The sequence below is a fragment of the Cryptotermes secundus genome, unplaced genomic scaffold, assembly GCF_002891405.2.
Source record: "Cryptotermes secundus unplaced genomic scaffold, Csec_1.0 scaffold152, whole genome shotgun sequence".
Lineage (NCBI taxonomy): Eukaryota > Metazoa > Arthropoda > Insecta > Blattodea > Kalotermitidae > Cryptotermes > Cryptotermes secundus.
Genome location: NW_019720705.1, coordinates 2160735 through 2184255, shown reverse-complemented (window position 1 = coordinate 2184255; position 23521 = coordinate 2160735). Strand labels below are relative to the sequence as shown.

The 23521-nt window shown below is 42.3% G+C and overlaps 1 protein-coding gene across 3 annotated transcripts in view; it reads right to left on the bottom strand.

The window, feature by feature from the left end:
* The window catches only part of LOC111871363, a 130961-nt gene that overhangs the window by 16006 nt on the left and 91434 nt on the right, over positions 1-23521 (bottom strand). The window contains exons 2-3 of one of the 3 annotated variants that reach the window (XM_023864437.2): positions 12199-12410; positions 1636-1734 (exon numbers count right to left, since the gene is read on the bottom strand). In XM_023864437.2, coding sequence (XP_023720205.1) covers positions 1636-1725 — 90 coding nt within the window. In that variant the 5' untranslated portion in view covers positions 1726-1734; positions 12199-12410. Of the gene's footprint in view, positions 1-1635; positions 1735-5236; positions 5318-12198; positions 12411-23521 lie in introns of those variants that run through there. The other 2 variants (XM_023864452.2, XM_023864444.2) reach the window with 2 other exon arrangements.

The following is a 23521-nucleotide window of genomic DNA, read 5'->3' as shown; positions in this document are numbered from 1 at the left end:
GAACGTAGGCCAAAACGAAGAATACACGGTGCCTAAACCCAGAAGACGACTTTCTTCATTGTCATCGCCGTGAAAACCTCAAAACTTACAACCTCAACCTTGTTAATATATCAACCCTGAGAAGTTTAATCCTAACCCTGAGAAAATAAATTAAGAAGAAATAAAAAAAAAAGTAGGTGGCGTCATCAACAAGAAGCAGCAGAAGAGGGTGAGGAGAGCAGTTGAAGAAGAGGCGCTTCTGAAGACGTCGCAAAGGTTACAATTAAGTGATAATCCAAATTGATGAGGCAAATAATAATGGCAAAAGACAAAAAAAAAAAAATCTTAGAAAACAAATAATAGTAATATAAATGGTACTAATAAAAATAAATAGAAAAATATCATTGCAGCAATGGCTTCCTCTATCAGAAGATGAAATCCAGGGTCTCCTTCATTGAGTTCAAGCCAATCTTAGGTATTTTCTTGCATGGTTTCAGTCTCTCCAGCTGACCTCAACACAGTCTGAAAGTCCTCTTACTCTCATTTTCTTGCTCCTAAGTCACGCCTGTCTTTTAAAGTATGTACTCAATTGTGAACAGAATTTTTCATTTTTCACATTTTGTTCTGGATTATACAGTGCGTACAATCAAGTGCGCGCCGCGGCTGCAATTTGCCGTGAGTCATACCACCGCAGAACGGATGCAGTCGCGGGGAGGAGTTGCAACACTCCCCGCGACTGCATCCGTTCTGCAGCCGCGGCGCGCACTTGGTTGTACGCACTGTATGACATCTGGATTAAAATTTCCAAGATTATTGAGTGTTTATTGTATTTTCATATATATATATATTTAAATATCTCTGTGTGTGTGTGTGTGTGTGTGAGGTGTAGAAGTAATATGTAAGAAAGATGATTTATGATTGATTGTTTGCATGTTACAGACCAGAGATGGTGCTTAACATCGGCCTGGACTTATCATTTGACAACATGTATGACTGGGAAAGGTATACAGGAGAAAGCAGTGAAGTTAAAGAGTATGAAAAAGTATATATGAAATGATATTTCCCACTGCATTCTCAGTGAGTGTTACAATAGTGGGCCTATAAATTCATGATGACAAATAATCTTGTGCTGATCTTTGACTACTGGAAGTTCAGAAATACATGCAATATAACAATTCTTCTTTAATTATCTCTAAAACTGTGATATGTATGAAAGAACTGTACCTGAAATACGATGCTTGTTTCATTTTTCTCTACAACACTTGGTTGAAACATTTTTCACTCAGATAAATATTTAAAAACTAATGATAGAAATATATACGGGAACACATACAGGTCTTCAGGTCTTCATGTGAAGTGTGTTACTCTGTCAAATTTTAACCAAAACTTTAATGTGCTGATACACTTTAGAAAAACTCCCCCAATAAATGCCATGACAATCCATTTACCTACGTTCCAATTTTTCAATAATTCAGGTGGGCAGACCGTTTTTAATAGGCACTCTGCAGGGTTGAAAACATGTCAATTGACAACTGGACGTGTGAACTAGCAGTTAAGATGTTGGCAGCAGACCCTTGGCTTAAATTTATTTTAAAATGTATGCAATATTTTGAATTTAACTATTGTGGGTTTGGAATAACAGATGGTACCACTTACATTGACCATCATAACACCAATGACAGCTATCCACCCCCACCCTCCATCTGGGGCCACCAGCTTGCGACCTTCCTTGTCCACCGCTCCCATCTTGATAATCTGTAAATAAATAAAATTTGGGACAATGAATTAAACCATACAACAAACGTTTTATCTGTCAGAAATATATAAGTAATTCAGCACAAGTCAAGTTATTCCAGATAGGATTACAAAACCAACAGTTACAGAACCACATTTATTTTCATGTAGAGGTCTCTTTCGGAAATTGGAAATTTTGCCTTTGGCTTCACAGTATATTTTTTCACTCATGCTCTTTGTGGTTAATAATAAAAGTCTCTTTATTCCAAATTCACTAAATCATAATATAAATACAAGACATATTACAAATTTCTATCAACCCATAGCAAATTTTACGGTATATCAAAAGGGAGTGTATTATATGGGCATAAAAATTTATAATAATCTTCCTTCTTATATAAAAGAAGAGTCACTCAACCCTAAGAAGTTCAAAATTTGTTTAAAGCGTTTTCTTTATCTTCATCATTTTTATTCTGTGGAAGAATATTTCCAATATAAGTCATTATAAGTTAATGATTATGCATTCACTAGAATCACCTGTTGATCATCCAGTCTTTTATTAGTATTATTCTAGTCATTATTCTATCATTCTAGTCTAGTCATTTAAGCAATTTCTGTGATATGTTCAAACTGACATTGTTTAAATTTAAACTGCATGTTTTATTAAATTAACTTATATGACTGGAATCTACTTGATCCTACATGTTTTGTTTCAATTTTTGTATTTTATACTTTTTTATTTATGTACTTAGCTCTTGCTCTATTAATTTTAAGAATAATCACTGTATGGACATGTCCTATATCTCACTTGTATTGTGGATCCATGGAACGAAAAATAAATGAATGAATGAATGAATTACAGACACAGAACTGCATAGAATGAAAAAAAAAATAATGGAAAAATGTTTTCAGATCTGTGTTATGTGGGTCCCTTGCCACCATGGCATGACATATCATGAACTAGCAGATGTGGGACCCGCCTCCAGCCCTAAGCCATTTAGTGTAAGTGGCAGTATTTTGAACAACTAATCAGGATTAATGATAATCATAGAGATGAACTGGGATATTATGAGATATTACACTGGGACATGGACTTTCTGGCTCGGGCAGGTTGCAGCAGTGATCTCTAGTGTACATGATAACGAATATTCGGGCACTAATAAGAGGTAAGGATACGCTCGACTAGCCGACCAAAAAATCGCTTTGCAAGGACAATGCTCCAAGAAACAGTTAAATGTATTTAAATCTGAGGATTTTAATAGGATTTGTATTTATATTCGGTCTAAGAACGAACGTTTGGGGTGCGAATCTCCAGCTTCAAATACTAAGTATCTATCGGAGCAAAACTGTTTTGAACAAAAATTTCTGATGAATTGAAATAGGCATTTTATGTCACATATAATACTTCCGAAAATCCTGCATTTTTCTAGACAATTAAACAAAAGAGAACGAAGGCCCAAGAATTGTTACGGTGTGCATACATTTCCGAGCTAGTTAATTTTGTAAGCTCACCCAATAAATATGTGTTTTACGTAAGGCAAGAGGCTAAAACAGATGTGTACGTAACCTTATCAGAATTACTTTTTTCTTAATTCGCTTAGTGGGGGGTGGAGTCCAGTTTGGTCCACTCGGCACGGCGGCCACTGATTGGCCTATTGTACCTGGCCCGGGTGATTATGATGATGGAGAATTTGGTGGAATGAAGATTGGCAGGGGAAACCAAAGTACTCGGAGAAAACCCGCCCCAGCGCCACTCTGTCCACTACAAATCCCACTTGACCAGACCCGGGGTCAAACCCGGGCCGCCGCGGTGGGAAGCCAGCGACTATCTGCTTGAGCTTAGGCGCGGCCAACCCTATCAGAATTACATTCTACAGCCGTGCACTGAAGTGCACTCCCCTGTGGGTACACACAACGAAAGAAACTGTAGTTCACTGAAGGTCACATGTGCAAGTAACTGTCCCGTTCTTAACCATAACATATTAACACAATTTACAGAACACTCACACTGCTAATGGTTACAGACGAAAAGCTCTTTCTTACGCCTTTTGTGATAGTACACTATGAGGTCACTACGGGTCAACATTCATTTCTATAGATAACGATATCAAACACTGATTCTGACGTCACGGTTTAATGGGGTGCACTCCTGCATCGGGCGCTGGAGGTCCCGAGTTTGATTTCGGTTCAGATGCCACGTACAACCCGTCTAGTTTTTTTTTATTGCTAGTGGGGTGGGACTAAGTCCCTTGTACTGCGGCCACTTCTGGCCTATTGTACCCGCCCCAGATAATAGGCGAGGGTGATTGTGAAGCAATTTGTGGAATGAAGATTGGCAGGTGAAACCGAAGTACTCGGAGAAAACCTTCCCCAGCGCCACTTTGTCCATCACAAATCCCACTTGACCAGACCCGGGATCGAACCCGGGCCGCCGCGGACTAACCGCTTGAGCTATGGCGCGGACCAACCCGTCTAGTTAGGGACTGTCGATTTTAATTAGGGCTCTAGCTGGTATTTTACAGCCACATCAGTAAGATGACTACACAGCGTCGAAAGAATGAGTCAAGAATTGGAAACGATCTAGAAGGAAGCAGGAGTAGCCTAATAGCGATACTATCCCAGTATTTACCTAAAGAGACGGAAGAAAACAATGACATTCCTGTCAAGATATCTGGTGTCCCGGCCAGGATTCGAATGGAGCATCTCCCGAACACGAGAATAGAGAGCAGACAGTAAAGTTCAGTGAGACATGAGCTATGGCCTTGAGACGTACAGTAGCTTGGCAACCGGAACAGATGTTGTTGGGGGATGCATTTAAATAACAGTGGCCCGTTTATAATTAGGTCTGTCGTCTTCCCTCAACTCAGAGCTGAGGTCCTATATAACTTGCAACAGTGAGCCAACCCTCTCGGTCTAGTGAGCGCCGTAACACTACGGTTTGAGATACTATGACGATTGTCTTCTAGAATCTGGATCCGTACTGTCTGGCAGATCTTTATCGACGTTTCGGATGTACATGCTGCCTCCATCTTCGAGATATTAACTTCGAGCTGAAGCGAGCATAATCATACCAGACTACATGTCGTCACATCTCAGAAGACAATAATAATTTTCACCCTTACTTTCGCTGGAGGAACACGGAAAGACACGAAAGAGGCTGCACGCACAGTGCAATGAAGGAACGAGTGTAACGCTGTACTGGCACACAATATCATTATTATTCCCCCGAGCCCTTCACACACATTTTAGAATAATTTCGTAAAAATGGCAATGGTTGCTTCTATTCCCATCTTTCAGTACCAGACATAACTGTCCTCCCATTCGAATCCATAAAAGTGATACAGTTCAGTGATTGATTGTGGGTTTCTCTTACGACATTTCCTTAATTACATAGTCACATAGCTTCGGGTGGCAGAATGAGAGTGGGTGATGAATTCGAAGATGCAGAAGAAACTGTTCACAGCCTGTGTCAATACATTCCGGAAATGCCAAGAGATGGCAATGAAAGTTGTTGGAAACTCACACAGGATAATCACTCCCCGGATACAGATTCAATACAGAACCTCCAGAACACAAATTCGGAATTCTAACCACAGCGCCACGTCAGGACGGACCAGTTAAAAAGCGTCATTAAATAAACCGATCAGCAAGCCTTCATGTACTATACTGTGCAGTAACCGTCCAGCACATCGGTATGGCAAGAAGAATAACGGCAAACGCCCGGCGTTGCTAATTAGTGCATCTAACTTGCTGAAGATGGCGACAGTTGTTACGATTTGTTATTCTTCTGTACTTTATTCAGCAACGCTGTCAGTAATCGCACTCGATCTCTCTATATTTTCTTTTTTCGTTGGCTCTACAGCCCTGGGCCCTGGCCTGTGATTTTTTCAGTTTCATGATCATTTTACAGGCGGTAGGACTCCTTGGACGAGTTACCAGATCGTCACAAAGTCTCTACCTAAACAAAGAATAACACAAACACTGAATAGACACATACACATACCAAACATCCATTTGCGTGGGATTCGAACCCACGATTCCGGCTTCCGAGTGAACGAAGACAGTACATGCTACCATGACCGGCTCTCTCTCTCTCTCCTTATTGCTCATTTTTTGTAGATTATTTTATGATTATCCGCAGCCTGTATACCGTCGAACGGTAGAAGACTGAAGTAAAAAGGGTATGTAAGGAAGAGGCCGTGGCCTATTTGAGATACCATCCTGGCGATTTCCTGGGGGGACTGAGGAAAGCACGAACATTCTCACTCAAGGTTACCAGCGACCCAGTCGATATTCGAACCAAATACCTCCCCCGAACAGGCCTAGGGCATTATATGAAGACCAGCCTGTTCGGTGAATGACTGTGAATAATGAACTGGAAAAGATGTGAAAGGAAGCGGTCCTAGCTTGATTTAAGGTGCTCTTCTGACACTTGCCCGAAGGCACTCGAGAACTAGTGTCTGGCCTGAGATTCTAACCGGATATCTTCCAAACAGAAGTCATAAGTGCCCGTCTGTATGTTACTGTGAACCCTTTAAAATTTGACCCGTCAACTAGCATCAATTTGTCACCCCTTACCCACGTTTAGTAAACTAACTTGGTGCGTTGTGTAGCCAAACTGCATACGTTCATACGAACCACTGCGTCGCGACGGCAATGATCTCAGCTTACTCTGTCACTTGGAATTTAACGGAGAACTTACCGAAACTACGGCAGCGCACGCAGCACTCGACAGAAGTTTATTTTACAGTAAAGACCATTTCTTCCAGCGAATATAATGATAACATCAGAGCAAAGTCCGGCGGGTAATACGGAATGAATACAAGCCATGCAGTAACAGAAACTACACGTTACAGAGCATAGCCATCCCGGAATTTGCTTGGCAAGGCTGAAGAAAACCATGAAATTTTCATTTCAACTCCGAACGTTAAAACGTTAAGTCACAAGTGTGCAGCGGTCAGTGAATATGAAAGGATACCTAGCAACTAAAAGAATCGTCCGGTGATCCACTCTCAAAGCACAGCTTTTGACAACGCGCCCGGCAAACACATGACTATCAGCCAATGCTGTTTCGATGCGGACAGTGATTAGCGTTGATAGCCTAAATCTCAAGCAGCATATAACAAGAACCGTGGTACACAGAGGGCGTTGACTGATAGGAGAGCGTAATTCGTGACAATATGCACTTTATGCGAGATAAAGCTGTGCTTATGCTGACAGGGCTTCGGGTTACGCTAACATATCCATCAGACTGCCGGACCACAACCATCAAGGCTGGCTGATGAGTCGCCTGAACTGAACAGTCTCTTATATATTTATTCTTCTGCCATTAGCATAGCTTTAAATTTTTAAGATCATACGGCAGCGTAGTTGGTTCAGGGGCTATGCTAGAAGCCGGGAGGTCGCGGGTTCAAGTCCCGATGAGGTCACTGGATTTTTTTAATTGACCTAATCCTTCCAGACGCACTATGACCGTGGGGTCGACTCAGCCTTTAACAGAAATGAGTACCGGGAATTAATTAAATAATTTTCCTGGGGAGTAAAGCGCGGCCGGCACGTAAGGCTGACCTTACCGCCATCTGTAAGCCGATTGTCTAGATAATGTGGGAGATTCAACGTCTCACAACCCTATGGGCCTAGTACGGCCTGGTACAGGAATAGCTTTACTTTTTTTTACACCTTAGCATCGAGTGACAAGACGTGTGGGTAATGATGAAGGCTGTAAATGGAAGGGTACGTCACCTAGTTTAGGGTAATGTCCTGGCATTTGCCTTGGACTAAGGAGAACATGATCATCCTGTTAGCATAACCGGTCTTTGGACCGAGATCTGAACTCGGGGCTTCCCAAATATATAGAGTATCGTTCGCTCGGGTGCGACATTCAGTCCAAACTATTTCGCTTATTAATAAGTGGCTACTCAGTATCAACTGAGTATGGAATTTGATTAAAAAGCAGTTTGGTTAAGTGCTGCCACAGCTGACATGCTCGAGAGGAATAATTCGATTCTTGACTGCGCAACGGCTGCGTATTGCGCTTGAAACAAATTTTAGAGCATTTCCCATGTCTTTTCTGAAAGACCAAGTGAAATAAAATCCGTATCTTACAAACGCTCACCAAAAGAAGACCATAACTACGATTCCACAACCAGAACCCAGGATTAAACAACGAAAAAACAGGACGATAACCTGCACAGCAATATAAAAGGCACAAACAAGCCATAAGGGAAAATCAAATAGTCCCTATTGCATCTACAAAGAAAAACACAATAAAACAACTTAACTAAACCTACATCTACGAAGGAGAATACATACATTGTAAAATTAAATTAATTTAGAATTGTTGGATAACATTACGTGATGCATTATAAAGTTTTAATGGCTAACATTTTAACAAGGCCGTATATATAAAGAGTATGACGTTATCAGTGTAAGAAACCCCACAATCTAGAATAAACATAATCCATATTTTTACACAGGAAGCTCTACTGTGCATTGTCAAAGTTGGTATTCGGTACGCCCACAGTGGGAAGATTGTGAACGTGATTTTCATGGCGAAAGAATTAATTTTGGCAGGAGATAAAACGCAAGCAGACCAGCAAGCTGCCCCTGAACTCGCAGGAAATGCAGGTATCCATGCTGTGCGTTGGAATACCGGGAAGGCTTTGGCACTGCACGGAATTCCCAGAACTACAAGCCAGCTGCAGGCGGTGACGTAACGTCGAGCGGGATGCGGAAATGGCGTGTGCATGGCAGAGCTGGAAAGTGGTGAGAAATGGCAGTGGCCTGTTTCAATTTGCTGTCCCGAAGTTTGCTGGAGGAATTCAAGTAAAATCTAAAATATTTGCAGATACTCGAAACCGGGACCTTCAGTTCATAAGAAGACAACTAACGGGCCCCTGAATAATTTGCTTCATTTCTGTTGCAACCACTCACTTAGCTGTCACTTCTCGCAACCGTTGGGCGCCACTTCTTGTGACCGCCCCCTTTCTAGTATTGTATTTATTTATTTATTTGTTTGTTTGCCCGCTTCGGTAGAACACTTGACTCTTCTCAGGGTTGTGTCACGGTAATAACTGGGGCAACGCGGAGACTACACATTAAAGGCTAGTCCACTGATACAAATCAAAGACACTATTTCTGCTTAATCACAAATTTGTTTATTTCAGAAGCAAACACTATAACTTTATTGGCAAGTGCGGAGTAATGTGCCCTTTTTATATTATCAAAGATTAATCGAACCAAATAGACTGATAAATTTAGATATACTTGGAGAGCGCAGCCCAATTACGTCTGCCTATGGTGAACTCAAAATGTCAAGTGCTTCTGCCCACTCTATCCTGCGGGAGCGTCACTTCATCCGCTGTATAGGATTTGAACCGACGGCCTTTCTCCCAGAGAAGAACAGTTTCCTAATGGCTGATTTTAACTGCCAATTCATCATACCATCAGTACTAGACAATCACATTACTAACTTTGAGAATAAAGAGATCCAAAGATATTGAACCCGGAACCCTACATGTGAAAGCGGTTATTTCTTAGTTTAGGGTCTAATTACACCCTTCCGAAGACACTTTTATAACAACTACCCTATTAGCAAAACAACATTTACATGTTCGGCAAACTACAGACATGTCTTTCCGTGATATCCTCGACCCTTTCCGGTCACTCAAGCTGCAGGTAACAAAACAAGGCAGTTGTTCCTGTCCAAATGCGAAAAGCAAGTTATTACTTCTTAATGGATGGGTCTCCCTTATAAATCAGTCACTCTATTGAAATGGCTAAAGAGGAACATAGCGTCCATTAAAGAGTTTTAAAAGGTTTGGACTGTTACACTGTATCACTTGATCAGCTGCTTTGAGGAATTAATTAAATATGCATAATTAAAAACTGAGCATAATTAAAAACTGAACAAAATTCGGTTTAGGAGTGCGAAATAGTGTCCTCTGTTTCTGTTTAAAATTTTTGAAAAGGATCTGAGATTCGAATACCTTCTGTAACTTTTCTGGTAGTTACGGCGGAGAATGTTGACACTGTGGTCTTATGGGTTGTGACACAGTGCCACCATTCTGATGGACCCTAGTGTTCCGGATGTTCCCTAGGCCGGGTTCTGTCCCCTCTCCCACGTTGTAAAAGTTACCAACTTCCTAGCAACCTGCTTATACCAATTAACCGCATCTTCAACCTTCTCACTTAGATCAGGTTCTGAGAGACTGTTTTCCAGCCCTCGGGAATGCTGGTGTTTGGTTTAACTCTTCGATGTCAGCTGCTGTGGTTTTCAGTAGAGAGCTCAGGTCAAAGAGACGTGTGTGTCTGATGATCATACAGTCCTGAAAGATGAAGAAATGAGGAGCGGACGGGCACGTCGTATTTCCTGAGCGCAGTTGATGTCAAATGCTCAAAACCCTTGAGAAGCGTCACGAGGGCTTCGTCACCCAGTCACCGCAGGCAAGTTCGGTGATGGACTTCGGGTGCAATGGCCTCGTTAACATTTTGAAAACACGTCACATTTCTTCAGAGCCTCGTGGTGCCGGGGATGAATGTATCTGAACCCTGGAGGTGGCGAAGGAAGAGAGGGTCACCTCCTGCCAACACCTGGACGAAAAAGAGAAATTCGAAAGGCTGCTCGAGTGTTACAACAGGCGCTCTGCTATGTAGCTGAGTTCCCTGTTGTTCAGCGCAAAGGATATGCACCGCTTTCTTGCAAAGTTAGGGCCACCGTAATAGCAACGCCGGAGTCATGCCGTAGTGAGAAGTCTTCCTCTACTTCAATTGGCCACAGGAAGAGAAAATACACTTCCCGGGATCAGCAAGAAAGGGGAAAATGCCAGAACACACCAGCCAGCACCGCCACTTCCGGCCAGGAACGTCTTCGTATCGCTCAGGAGTAAGAAAATGGTTAGCGTTGGAGACCAGCCGGAGCTGGGAACAAGTACCGATCCAATAGCAACCTTCTTCGGCCGGAAGAAATTTGTGACAACCTCCCGCCCATACTGACTTCAGCTGTTAACCTCTCTCCTTCCAACAAAAAAGGATTAAGCCCCTTACAGGGAACCAATTTTCACGGCTGACTACGGAAGCCGATGATCTCATTGTCACCTACGGTATGCCCGATTACAATGCCATCCTGACCTACCTTTCCCAGGAAAGCATAAATCATTTTATCTTCCGCCCAAAGTCAGATAAGTTTGTCAAGACAGTTATCAGACTTCTCCCAGTGAATTCCGACTCTTAAGAATATCAATAAGTCGAAACCTATGGGGCCTATATGGCCTACATAATGCTACAACTGCCAGCGTCTCGCCCACAGCTCCCAGAATATCTCTGGTGCAGGGTGTCACAACCCAGACGACCACAAACAGAAACATTTTGTTAACTGTAGACACGAAATAAAAGGAATAAAATGCTAATTGTATCGCAAAAATTTGGTTGCATGGCTCGGTTATGAATTCTCGCAATTATCACCTAGACTTAGAAATAGATCACACGAACTCAAAGAAGGAAACGGCTTAATATAATCCACGAACTGAAGACAACCACCATTCCATAAATATCAGTTTGAAGGGGTTACTTCCATACAAATAAAGTGGATAAAATGAACGCATGATGACGGCGTATTTGTCTGTCCAACCATCAGCATATTTGAGTTCCGATCCTACAGAAGGATTTTCCACACATTCTGTATGCTGTATCTCTACACAGAAGTAGTCGAAGGAAATAAATTTTGTCCTTTATGCTGAAATAAAACTATTTCACACGGACCTAAAATGGAGCATCATTTTTCTCAAAACTAATTTGTTCAGCTTACAAAACATTCTTAGTTATCCCATAAAGTTCTAGAACTTTAATCTGGAACTTTGTTAATGCGGAGAATATTAAAAGAAATGCAAGGGAAATAATTTATTATCGTACACTGTATTTATGTTTTTAAATCAGAAACGGGTATAACGAGGGATTACGAACTGCTGTACAAGCAACCAGAATTAAATTTAGAAATTGTTATAATCACGTGTTGAATTATAATTAAATAAATTTTAAACCCAGTGCAACTGAAACGAAGCAACAATGAAAGACCTAATTTATCTGGTCGTCCTATCATACAACCCTCTTATCAGTCCGCCCGGTAATTAGACTTCACGTTATACATCCAACAGGCCTGGTAGGTACGCAGTAACTTCACCGGTTCTTGCATCATGTGGATAAACATCGCCCACTCAGCGAACGTGATAGTGTATTAGATGTGAAGTCATATCATAATCATATCATAGCCGGCAGAAAAATGTTTTTATGTACCGTTAGATAAAATCCGATCCGTATTCAGTGCAACAAAGAGTTCAGCTAGGACGAAACAGAACAAATCACAAGACACATTTCAATTGTTCTGGGTACCATTTTACCTCATTGGCTGATGCAACTACGTTTAATACTCTGACATTCAAATAAATAAACGTACGAAACACAAAAATACCTCAAATTTCATTACATTACCTTCTTTCCTTCTTGTAGCTTCAGGCTCGATACCCAGTTTGCATATAACCTCTGCTGCCGCCTTGAGAACAGTAAACACGCTAAAAATTAGTTCCTAATCCTGTCATCATAACTCGTAAGATGAAAGTATATATACAGATGTATCTATTAACTGTCCCAAAGCACATCCACCGTTTCACTGCAATTCACGAACTCGTCTGGTACTGGATCAGCTGTTAGGACAAGAAAAACAAATGCACAACTTAGAGGCGTCACTTCAGTGCGCCCACTGCCGGCCATCACGTGCTGTCACTTCGTTTTCAATGGCCAGAAGGGGAAGTGCACTGTCTGCAGAGGGGAGGGTTATGCTCACGGATAACATAAAGGTGCCGGTTTTATTGTCTCCGCTAGCGGTTGTCAGAATGCAGCACGGGCGCTGCAAAGGAGCAATAAGCATGAACAACTTCCGTTAACTGAGCCAATGATTATGGTTTTATATCTCTCTTAGATTTAGTAATTTATTTGTGGTTTGGCCGTGCCATTGCCAGAACGGTCAGCTACCGGCTTATTACAAAGGAGACCCAGGTTCAGTTCCAGGGAAGTCCATATGGAATATCTGATGGCACCGGTGCAGGCTTTTCTCCGAACAATGCCAATTTTGTTACTGCACCAGTGCTTCATGCTGGTAGGACATATATATGTATATGTAACAGTGAACAGTGGACTGGAAAGAATACGAGATGAAAGAGTCATTGTCACATTCTAGGTGCTATCCTGGAAATTTCCTAAACGAACTGAGGAAAACCACAACAAAATTCACTAAGGATAGTTGTGCCCGGGCAGAGGTGCGAACCAGACGCTTCCCGAATATAGGTTAGAAACATTATTAGTTCAGTCAAGTCACTAGGTTGAAGTTGGTGAAAGGGAAGTTGGTATAGGTTCATCTATTTTACAATGTGAAAAACAATTGTTTTATCTATTGTCCCGTTCTGCTGTGAGAGGCAGTTTGCTCCTACAGAGTCCCGACGTATGAATGCCTTTTCACAAGAGCCCACTACTAGTCCCTCTCCTGAGCCACATGAATCCAGTCTACATTCCTCCCATCCCGTTTTACTGCCGCTCTGCCATCTGCAATTGTAAATTATATCCCCGATCTTGAAAGTGTTTTCTTCTATTCAACTTTAAGGGGGCCCATTCTGGCTCCCGAGTCCGACTCTGCTCGGGTTCCAATGAGCCAAACTCGTCCGTGTGTGGGTCGCCACGCTCATACGTGTGTTGTGAAATTAATCCGAGCCCGGCTCCTCGCCGAGCCAGACTCGTACGTGTATGGGCCGTCTAAGACTAAAATTATGCATACATTTTACATACCTCCCATGTATGCTATAGGCCCAGCCCACTTCACTGGCTTATCCTAATTGTATATGGCGAAACTGCCCTTTAAATTAAGACGATAATTACAGGTACGTGCTTTGAACCGCAATCGTTGTTATCTTCTATCATGCTTGAGATTATTTCGTGATTTTCCCCAGTCTCATCACGGGAATATCACACAATTACGATGGGTAAACTTACACGTCCTTCTGTTCTTTCTTATTCTCTGCTTACTTAGCGACGCTACCATTAGCTCAGGATACATAGCGTCGAGTGGTTGGTTGGTCCATGAATAATGAACTGGATGGTAATGGAAAGAAAGCGGTCGCGGCCTACTTTAAGCTATTATTTGGAGGGACTGAGGAGAACTACAAAATACTTAAGTCATGATAGCTGGGCCGAGATTGAACCAGGTACCTCCAGAATAAGAAGTAGGAGTACTATTCACTCGACAGGAATGTTAAGTTACACGCCTTCTAAACTCCGTTAAGTATATGAGAGGCAGGATAGTATCTAAGATAGTATGCTGCTTCAAATAGGTCATAATCAACTCCTTCCAAATCCTTACTTTCCATTTGTTATCATCGTTTTGACTCATATGACACTATGGAAGTTATGAAGTTCTAACAGTGCGATTCAACAATTTAAGAACATGAAAAAATGCCGTATTCTGGGATGTGGCGCCGTGTAGATCTTATGTGAACCGACGTTCTTCCGAAACGTCGGTTCACACAAGATCTACACGGCGCCGCATCCCAGAAGACGGGATTTATCATAGTCGCCACCGTGAAAACCTCAGATCTTACATAATCTGAAAACATATCAACAACGCTGCTACTAGTACGTTTGACATCAGTCCACACATGATATGACTCATATCTTGGAACCCCCCGCCCTCCATCTGAAAACGCCGTATCACTTGCAGTGACGAAAGCAGTAACAAAGTTAAAAGTTGTCATTGACGAGACTGGGAAAATCAGCCGCTCCGAGCAAGAGCGTGGACCTACCCTATTTTGTATTAGTTTCCGAACGAGTTCTTTGCAATCTTGCAAAACTCACTGGCTCAGATGCCCATTTTTTGAGACACAGATTAGCCTACATGTTTACAATGCTAATAAACAGCAAATAAACTACACTATCGAGATGAGAAATATATAATATTTCTTGTTATAATGATTATGACCTATGACCTGTTTCAATCAAGAAGTTAACTTTTGAAAATACGCACCATAAAGACTCACGGTAGGACTCCTTGGCCCAGGGATCGGGCCATCGCAAGGCCTCTACCTGCACAAGACAAAAGAAGGATAGAAAAAAAAAACTAATATATACATTGATGCCCTGAGTTACATTCGAACCCATGGCTCCAGCAAGCAAAGACAGTGCGCACCTTACACCGTGTGGCTATTTACTTTCAATTAAATTCGTGTACCTTATCAGGAATCATGGGCACCCTTCTCCGTGGGGAGAGGACAGTGAGATTTTCAAGAAGGGGCAGCAGAAAATTTACACAACAAATGCCTAATCGTCCCCCCCCTTCCCCCCCCCCCAAAGGAAAAATAAAATATCTGGTGTCTGTGATGGAAATTATTTTGCAAGTTACTTCGTTTTTGAGAAAATTTTAAGTTTCATTTTAATTTGGTTTCACTTTGGAAGGATATGGGTCAATATCAAAACCGTCTTACCGGATGAGTCAGCACCAAACTCACTTAAAGCCATGAAACCGAACGCTGGGGACCAGTGGATGACACTTTTCCGTTATTTGCGAAGTCCCAGGTATCAGATCTCGGACCTAAAGCCAACTGTCCCGATTCTTGAAGGTCGTAAGTTATGGAAAATACGGGACAGTACACAACCTCGAATTGGGCCACTACCGTCTCCTTCCACGCCCCCTCCACTTCTGTATTTACTAACTAACCTTCCACTCGATGGTACAAATGTGAGATAATGAAAGTGATATTAAATAAACAAATAAATATTTAGAGAAAAATACGAGTAGTTGTAATTGTCTGGCCACAGAATTGTACAATACCACTAAGAGTGTATTTGTGAAATACGTACACTTCTCCATCGAAGAGAAATGAAGTGAGAGGAGGTTGGAGAAAACTGCATAATGAGGAGCTTCATAACTTGTACTCTTCTCCAAGTATAATTAGAATGATCAAGTCAAGGAGGATGAGGTGGGCAGGTCATGTAGCACGAAAGGGGGAGACGAGGAATGCGTATAGGATATTGGTGGGAAAGCCAGAAGGAAAGCGACCACAGGGAAGACCAAGGCGTAGGTGGGTGGACAATATTAGAATGAATTTTAGAGAGATAGGATGGGATGGTATGGATTGGATAAATCTGGCTCAGGATAGGGACCCGTGGAGGACTCTTGTGAACACGGTAATAAACCTTCGGGTTCCATAAAATGCTGGGAAATTCTTGAGTAGCTGCTGAATTGGCGGCTCCTCCAGAAGGGCTCAGCTCCATAAGTAAGTAAGTAAGTAAGTAAGTACACTTTTCCAGGTTGTAGTAGCTCTTCAGCTAGGTATGATTCATCCACAGTGCAAGACCAGCGTGTCGGATATTGTCTGTGTCTCCACTATCATTGGATGATAACATAACATAGAGTCCTAATAAGCTTTAAAGTGCTGTTTCATGTTGGGGAATATTGGGAATTTTCACGGAAGAATGTGATACTATTCCGGTATAAATGGACACTGCTTCACCTCGTTCCGTGGTCGACAGTTTTTTTCGGATTACGGAAACTAGCAGAAACATTTAATTTAAAGTGGCTACTGTATAAATCTACTGCAAACGATATTCCTAATTGAGATAACTGAACTACAAATAGATTCACAACCTGCGTTCTGATGCATACACATTATCCTGGCATATTCTCTATCACAAAACGTCACTAACGGGAGCGGCTGGAGAGTAAACACCTCGGGGGAAAAAGAAATGAATCGGGAAGGAAAGTGAGATCGATCACAGAAGTCGCAAACACATTCCTCTGAAAAGAAACGGCGGTGCGCCTTCAGACCATTCGGGACGAATAGTCTTAAGGAGGGAACAATGTAACGAGAACAGACGTTGCTATGAAATAGACAAATAAAAAAACGGCCCTTTCTAGGCAACAGTTCGGTAAACACGCCTAAAACAATATACAAATAATTAGGAAACGGCGTTTTCTATTCAGTCTGCCCCGAGGCTATATAACGAAGACCCCAGTCGAGCTGAGATTGATTGAGATGCCAGTAAGATAACTGAGAAGATATAGCATCGAGAGAGTTGTGCAGTTAGCAGTTGCTGCAGAGAATTCGAATTAGGGTTCCAGAGTTGATAGCTGTCAATTTGGATTGAAGGAACCGATAACAGTTCTGCACTGGTGGCTGTGATGAGAGGACCTGTCGGCGGGTAGCTGAAGAATCTGCACTGTTAGAAGCCTTTGCCAGGAAACTGCTGGTTAATACACAGCAGGCTGGAAAAAGCTTAGCTAGTTCTCTGGTGATTTGTGAAGCGTGGAGATTAGCGATAGCGCTGTAATTACTTGTAGTTCCGTGTAATTTGTATAAGTTGTCAATAAATCTCCTCATCCAATCCGAAACCCGTGTATAGTTACACCCACCCTAAATCGTTGACAATATTTTCTTAGGCCAGGTCACTTGCCATTTATTTACACCTGAATCCCTGATTTATTGTGATCAAATCAAATTCCGTGGCCTGTAGTCCGCAAGCGAACTATACCTACCGAGCGACCATCGCTTGTCGAAGAAGTTAGTTCCAACTTTTGCGGATAGACGGTGTCACATGGTCAGCGCAACGGATCCCCAAGGCCGTTAATCTCGGTTTTCTAGACCGGAGCCGGTATTTCCTTGAAATAGCTCCTCAATTATCCTCACGAGGCTGAGTGGGCCCGGTTCCAGACCCACATGAACTAAATGTAAATATTAAGATTCCTTGGTTCCTAGAGCGAAAATCTTCACGTGCTTTGTGATCATGAGAGAGAAATCAAGCTATTGTAATGACTATTTTAATATTGTCGAGGACACCAACAAGACCACGTGCTTCCGGTTAGCGATTCCTCCCTGAGTTTGAAGAGCTTCCGGTCGCTATCCCAACACTGTTCCTGCGTGTAAAATCACAAACTACAGCAAAACATGCACTACTTTAAAATCTCAATACAGATTCATAACCGGCTAATTCCATGGAGCCGAGTACTTCTTGAGAAATATCAAGATCATGGGTACCCAAACTGTGGGTCGCGGTACGGATACTACCCTGCAGTCAAAATATATATTCGTGGTAAAGGGTTTTATATTATAGAAGTAAATTTGACCCTGTACTTAATTAATTAAGCACCACATCATGAAGACGTATTGGAGAGTGGAGGTGTAAGTAGATCCTAAATTTTCTGACGATGGTGTATGACAGGCCATATTCAGATATTCTAAATAATACTAAACAACACAGCGTTTCAAAAACAGATCCGTTTTCCAAGATGTTGCGTTTTTTTAGTGTTCTACATAATAATAAATGACAGCTGTCAAAGTCCAAAACCCCATTAATTCCGAGAGAGGGAATAGCTTCGCTGTTGTTGACCTCCACATGAGCTGGAGATGAATGGCCAGCTTCACGCCCCACGCTGTTTACCCCGGGGAAATAGACTAAAGCGGTGTTTATATTAGCGTGGAGTCACGGCTGAATGTGCCGTTTTTTAAAGCTGTGACCACGCTTCGGTGTGGCGTATTCGCACGCCTTTCCTACACGCTTGTAAGCTATTTTGCAATGTAAATACCTGAATGTTTGAAAAGTATTACACGCCTAGGGTCGAGTTTCCACGTGATCATTTCAGTCGCTGTACGAAGATGGGAGGGGTGTTATTTGTGTGCGGTGCTATTGCTGAAGTAATAAAAATTGAGCTGTTGCTTGCTGAAAAAAATAAAAATTTTGGAAAGTGCCGAAGAAAACGAAGGTGGTTGCTTAGTAACTGGATTGTTAAGAGAGAAACGATTGGTCCATCGAGAACACCATCGGATGAACTTGTATCTAACAACGCAGATGATTATAAACACATGTTGCGAATCACACCAGAAAATTTTAATTACTTACTTGAGAAAGTTTATCCATACATAACGAAACAGGATACTAAATGTCGACTCGCTATGCCACCGAAAGTGAAGCTGGAAGTTACACTACGCTACTTGGCCACTGGAGATGGAGTCAAAAACCTAGAGTTTTTGTTCCGAATGCCAAAAACCACAATATGCTAATTTCTCCCTGAGACTTTAAAAGCCATCAAGTTAGCTTTGGAGGAACATTTACAGGTATGTAAAAATAATTACATAATTTTCTAACGTACAATAATAATGTATCTTGCTTAATGTGAAATTACTTGTAAGGTGAGTCAATATGAACTTCCATTAAAATTTATCAGCATTCAAAGTAATAGAGAATTGATATTTTTGAACATACAAAATCATTTGATTTTGAAAAATAAGGGATTTGTACCTTAAATGTTTGCTCATCTCAGACGTGTCACTAGGAAAATTCAGTTACTACGACTCTTCACCGCCAGGGATTGACTTTCTGAGAATGAGGGAAACTGAAAATTCCAAAATCATACGTATTTCAAAATTCTTTATCTCAAACGAAACAATAATACAAGGATAAGAAAAGAGTTCGATAAAACCACAGCGGAAACTTAAGAACCGAAACTAAAAATACGTACATAGAATAACCACTAGGGAAAATGCGTAATTTCCTGCCAATCCACTTGGTCGAAATGTTGCTCATCAGATCGGTCACAATTTTCAGAAGCGCTCTGTCGACTGTTTCCCGACACACATGAATCAGCTGGTGATATCGGGTTTGAAAAATTTGGTATTGTTCTCCGATAACTTAAGCGACAGTTTGTTCGCATACTTTAACTCTTTTCCCGACATTTCGGCAACGTTCCCGCACGGGGTTCACCACAGAACTGACACCCACGCCTGTAAATACGCCGGGTTCAGGCGAAAAAACCAAACGCGGTCTGGTTATTTGTCACACCTGGCTGAGGGAAGCGTGGCGACTGGCAGGCGTGCGTTCACGCCCTCGCATTCACGGCTGTTTTGTTTACACCAGCCATGACCACTGCAGAACTACTTTCACCCCTGTTATTAGACGTGGCACTACGCTAATGTAAACACTGCTTACGGTACCCATTGGTCCCCAGAGTCGGTTGGGGCTCTGCGAAAACAGTAAAATCCCTAACCCCTGCCGGGACTGATTCATATAACAAGAATTTTGGCCGGATGGTCGACAGGGGAGAGTGCAAGAGAGACAGAGCCAATAGACTTGTTCCTATCAGTCCTTCCCTCTGTCCACCATCTGCTCTGTCCCGTCCTAAATATGTAGTTTCTGCCCATCCGAGATCAGGGCTTAGCCTAAATGAAAGACTCTTATTACCAACAACTCATTGTGATATTCCCATAACATTTTTCTTCAGGTATCTGATGCATGGCCATACATCCACTAGAATATGGAAGTAATTAAGAGCCCCCGCCCCCGAGCCAGGGTTTCGTGTGCCGATCAACGCGTGGTCATTAAGTGACCAGCCAACTATCGTTACTGAAATTTCAAGTGGTCCGTTATCTGTACAGATAACCCGACGTAGCAAGACCTTTAGCACTGGACCAGAGAGGAAGGGATGCACTCGTAGTAAGCGTAGTACAAACAGTGCTTTACAGTTTTCCAACAGTCGGAACGCGACCCTCTAATGGCGGAACCTGGCGATCCTCTGCGTAAAAAGCGAGGTCTCGAATACAATACTCAATTCGGTAACGCAAAAATAAACAAGCTGCATTCCGAGAAGCGATTTGGCTCTGCTGTGGAACGCTTTCTTGTAATGCAACTGGAGCGGTTAGTCGCTGGCTTCCCACCGCGGCGGCCCAGGTTCGATCCCGGGTCTGGTCAAGTGGGATTTGTGGTGGACAAAGTGGCGCTGGGGCAGGTTTTCTCCGAGTACTTCGGTTTCCCCTGCCAATCTTCATTCCACCAAATTCTCCATCATCATAATCACCCGGGCCAAGTACATTAGGCCAGTCAGTGCCTGATGTGCCGAATATACCCAGCTGGACTCCACCCCCCCCCGCCAACTATGCGAATTAAAAAAAAAGTGCAGCTGGAAAATGCTTTAGTATGGTTACTCGAGGCTCCTGCTAAAAGAACTGTATTCTTTTTTATCTTGTTACAGTAATGAAACACAATACCAAAGAAACTTCAGACCATCCAACACCGATAAATGTAATACTAAAGTGTAAACAGTAAAGCAAAGCTATACCTGTAACAGGCCGTGAAGGCCCATACGGTTGTGAGATGTTGAGGGTCCCACATTATCTAGACAATCGGCTCAGATGGCGGTAAGTTTGTCAGCCTTACGCGCCGGCAGTCCTCTTTACCAGCAAGAATATTCAAAGAATATTCCTGGTACTCATTTCTGTTAAGAGTCTGAGTCGACCCCAGGGCCATAGTGAGGCTGGAAGCATTAGGTAAATTGAAAAAAGAAAACAACCTCAACTTGAAGAAAGCAGTCTTCTGGGATTTGGCACCGTGTATATGTGGTGTTAACCGACGTTTCGGAGGAACGTATCGCCTCCATCTTCAGGGCAGAAGGAAAAATATAAGAAATCCGCAAGCGAAGAGACCGTGAGAACTGGTAAAAGCGTCTGCTTTTAGCGGTTCTCACGGTCTCTTCGTTTTTCTTATATTTTTCCTTCTGCCCTGAAGATGCAGGCGATACGTTCCTCCGAAACGTCGGTTAACACCACATATACACGGTGCAAAATCCCAGAAGACTGCTTTCTTCATAGTCACCTCCCTGAAAACCTCAAATCTTACAACCTCAACTTAATTCGATCCCGCAATCTTCCGGCTTGTAGCATAGTGCCTCAACCAACTACGCTAACGCGTGGCTTACATAATTGTAAAAAAAGAACAGAATTTCTGGAGAACTGAACAACTGTTTCGCTATGGTGGGATTACGGTTTCTTTTTCGTGGCAAAGTGACCAGAAGGAAGCAAGATGCAAAATGCAGAAAATCGTAGCTTTGCACGGTCTTGTAGCCTATATTACTTATACACATATAGTAGTAACTAAAAACATTTCAATATTTAGATATCTTAAAGACTTTCTGAAGTTTGACGTCAGTTCTTGCTTACTCGAATTAGTAGAGTAAGAAGTAAAGTTAACCCTGCAACAGGCCATGGAGGCCCAAAGGGTTGTGAGATGTTGAGGGTCCCACATTATCTAGACAATGGGCTCAGATGGGGATAAGGTTGTCAGCCTTACGCACCGGCCGCGCTTTACTCCCCAGGAAAATTATTTAATTAATTCCTGGTACTCATTTCTGTCAGAGGCTGAGTGAACCTCGAGGCCATAGCGCGGCTGGAAGGGTTAGGTCAAACTGAAAAAAAAAAAATCCAATAACATGCATTAATGACTTATTGTTAATACTGTTTGCGGCGTATTGCTGAAAATTACCAGTAATATTTTATAACGAATAAATATCTAAAGCAGAATGGGAAGGTCCCAGATGTGGAATGCTTTTGTTCCAGATGCATTGTGGGTGATGCTGTGTGCGTCACTGGCCTGCATCTTCATCTACTCCCTGCTCACACACACCACTGTAGAAACACATGCGTCTCAGCAAAGCTGATCACATTGCAGATGAACTACAGCGCTGATAGGCTTAACATATTTAGTCTTTGACTTCCATTAAGTATCATTCATGTTAGAAAACGTCTTGAATAAGATTTGAATCCCTTAATGAGATCTACATTTCACTTCCGGTATAGGTTCCTTTCCTACAAATGAATTGTGAGTTCATATTCGTGTAGGGATCAAATTGCAATAGATCAATATGAACACAAACTAAATTCTCACATCTATTGCATAGTCCATAAAAAGGTAAAGTTGTTCCTCTGCTTAACTAATTAAGCACTACACCATGAAGGCGTGTGGGGGAGTGGATGTATAGATCCACATTTTCTTGATCTCGGCACTAGCCGGAGGTGAATGGTCAGCTTCACGCCCTTGCCGCTTTACCCCTTGGGTAATAGCCTCCGATACCCCCTGGATAGGAGGCTGGGTGGGCCCCAGAGCCGGTCTGGACGACGTGGAGAAGAGAAAAATTTTGACCCTACCGGGACTCGAACTCCGACTCCGACCCTTCAGCCGTCCAGCTCATAGCCAGTCACTATACCGACTGTGCTATCCCAATTGCATAATCCATACAAAATTTTTCTACAGGTAGAGGCCTTGCGACGAGCTAATCACTCGCCCAAGGAGTCCTACCGTATGTGTAAGATCTAGAAAAACCGAAGTGAACGGAGTTCATGGAGGTAGACCTAGGCCCACTGGGGCTGTAGTGCCAAGGGGGGGGGGGGAAAAAAAAAATTTAACCTAAATCCGCTGAGTGATATTAAAAAACAGACAGACCGACACGAACTCCCCGTTTTGCTTTCATTTTATTCATCTACATACAACGCATAAAATTGACCCATGATGCAAATAATGCCTTTCGCCCGTAAGCGATACTTTGGCAAGGAAATATGTCAAATTGAGTCTTTGAATAACGATTCCTAATTGGGGGCTATCATTGCTTTGCTCTGAGTCAGCGCTTATAATCACAGCTTTGCTCTGATATATATCTCACCCATAATTACACCAATCGTTCTGATAAATAGCAAAGAGCCAGGCCGATAATGCAACACATTGCATCACAATCACTTGCCACCTGGTTCAGGCTTATTACAGTTTTACAGTTTGTAACGGCTGCTATTTAGGAAGCCACAAACCAATACACTGTCAAATAAAGCCTACGAGTATGTCTACTGTTTATTTCAATGTCACTCCGCTGATACAGTCACGCTATTTTGTGAAGGCCACTGAGTTCTGGCTGCGCAGGACACTCGAGCAGGTCCTCTGTTACAGATTCACCATTTAG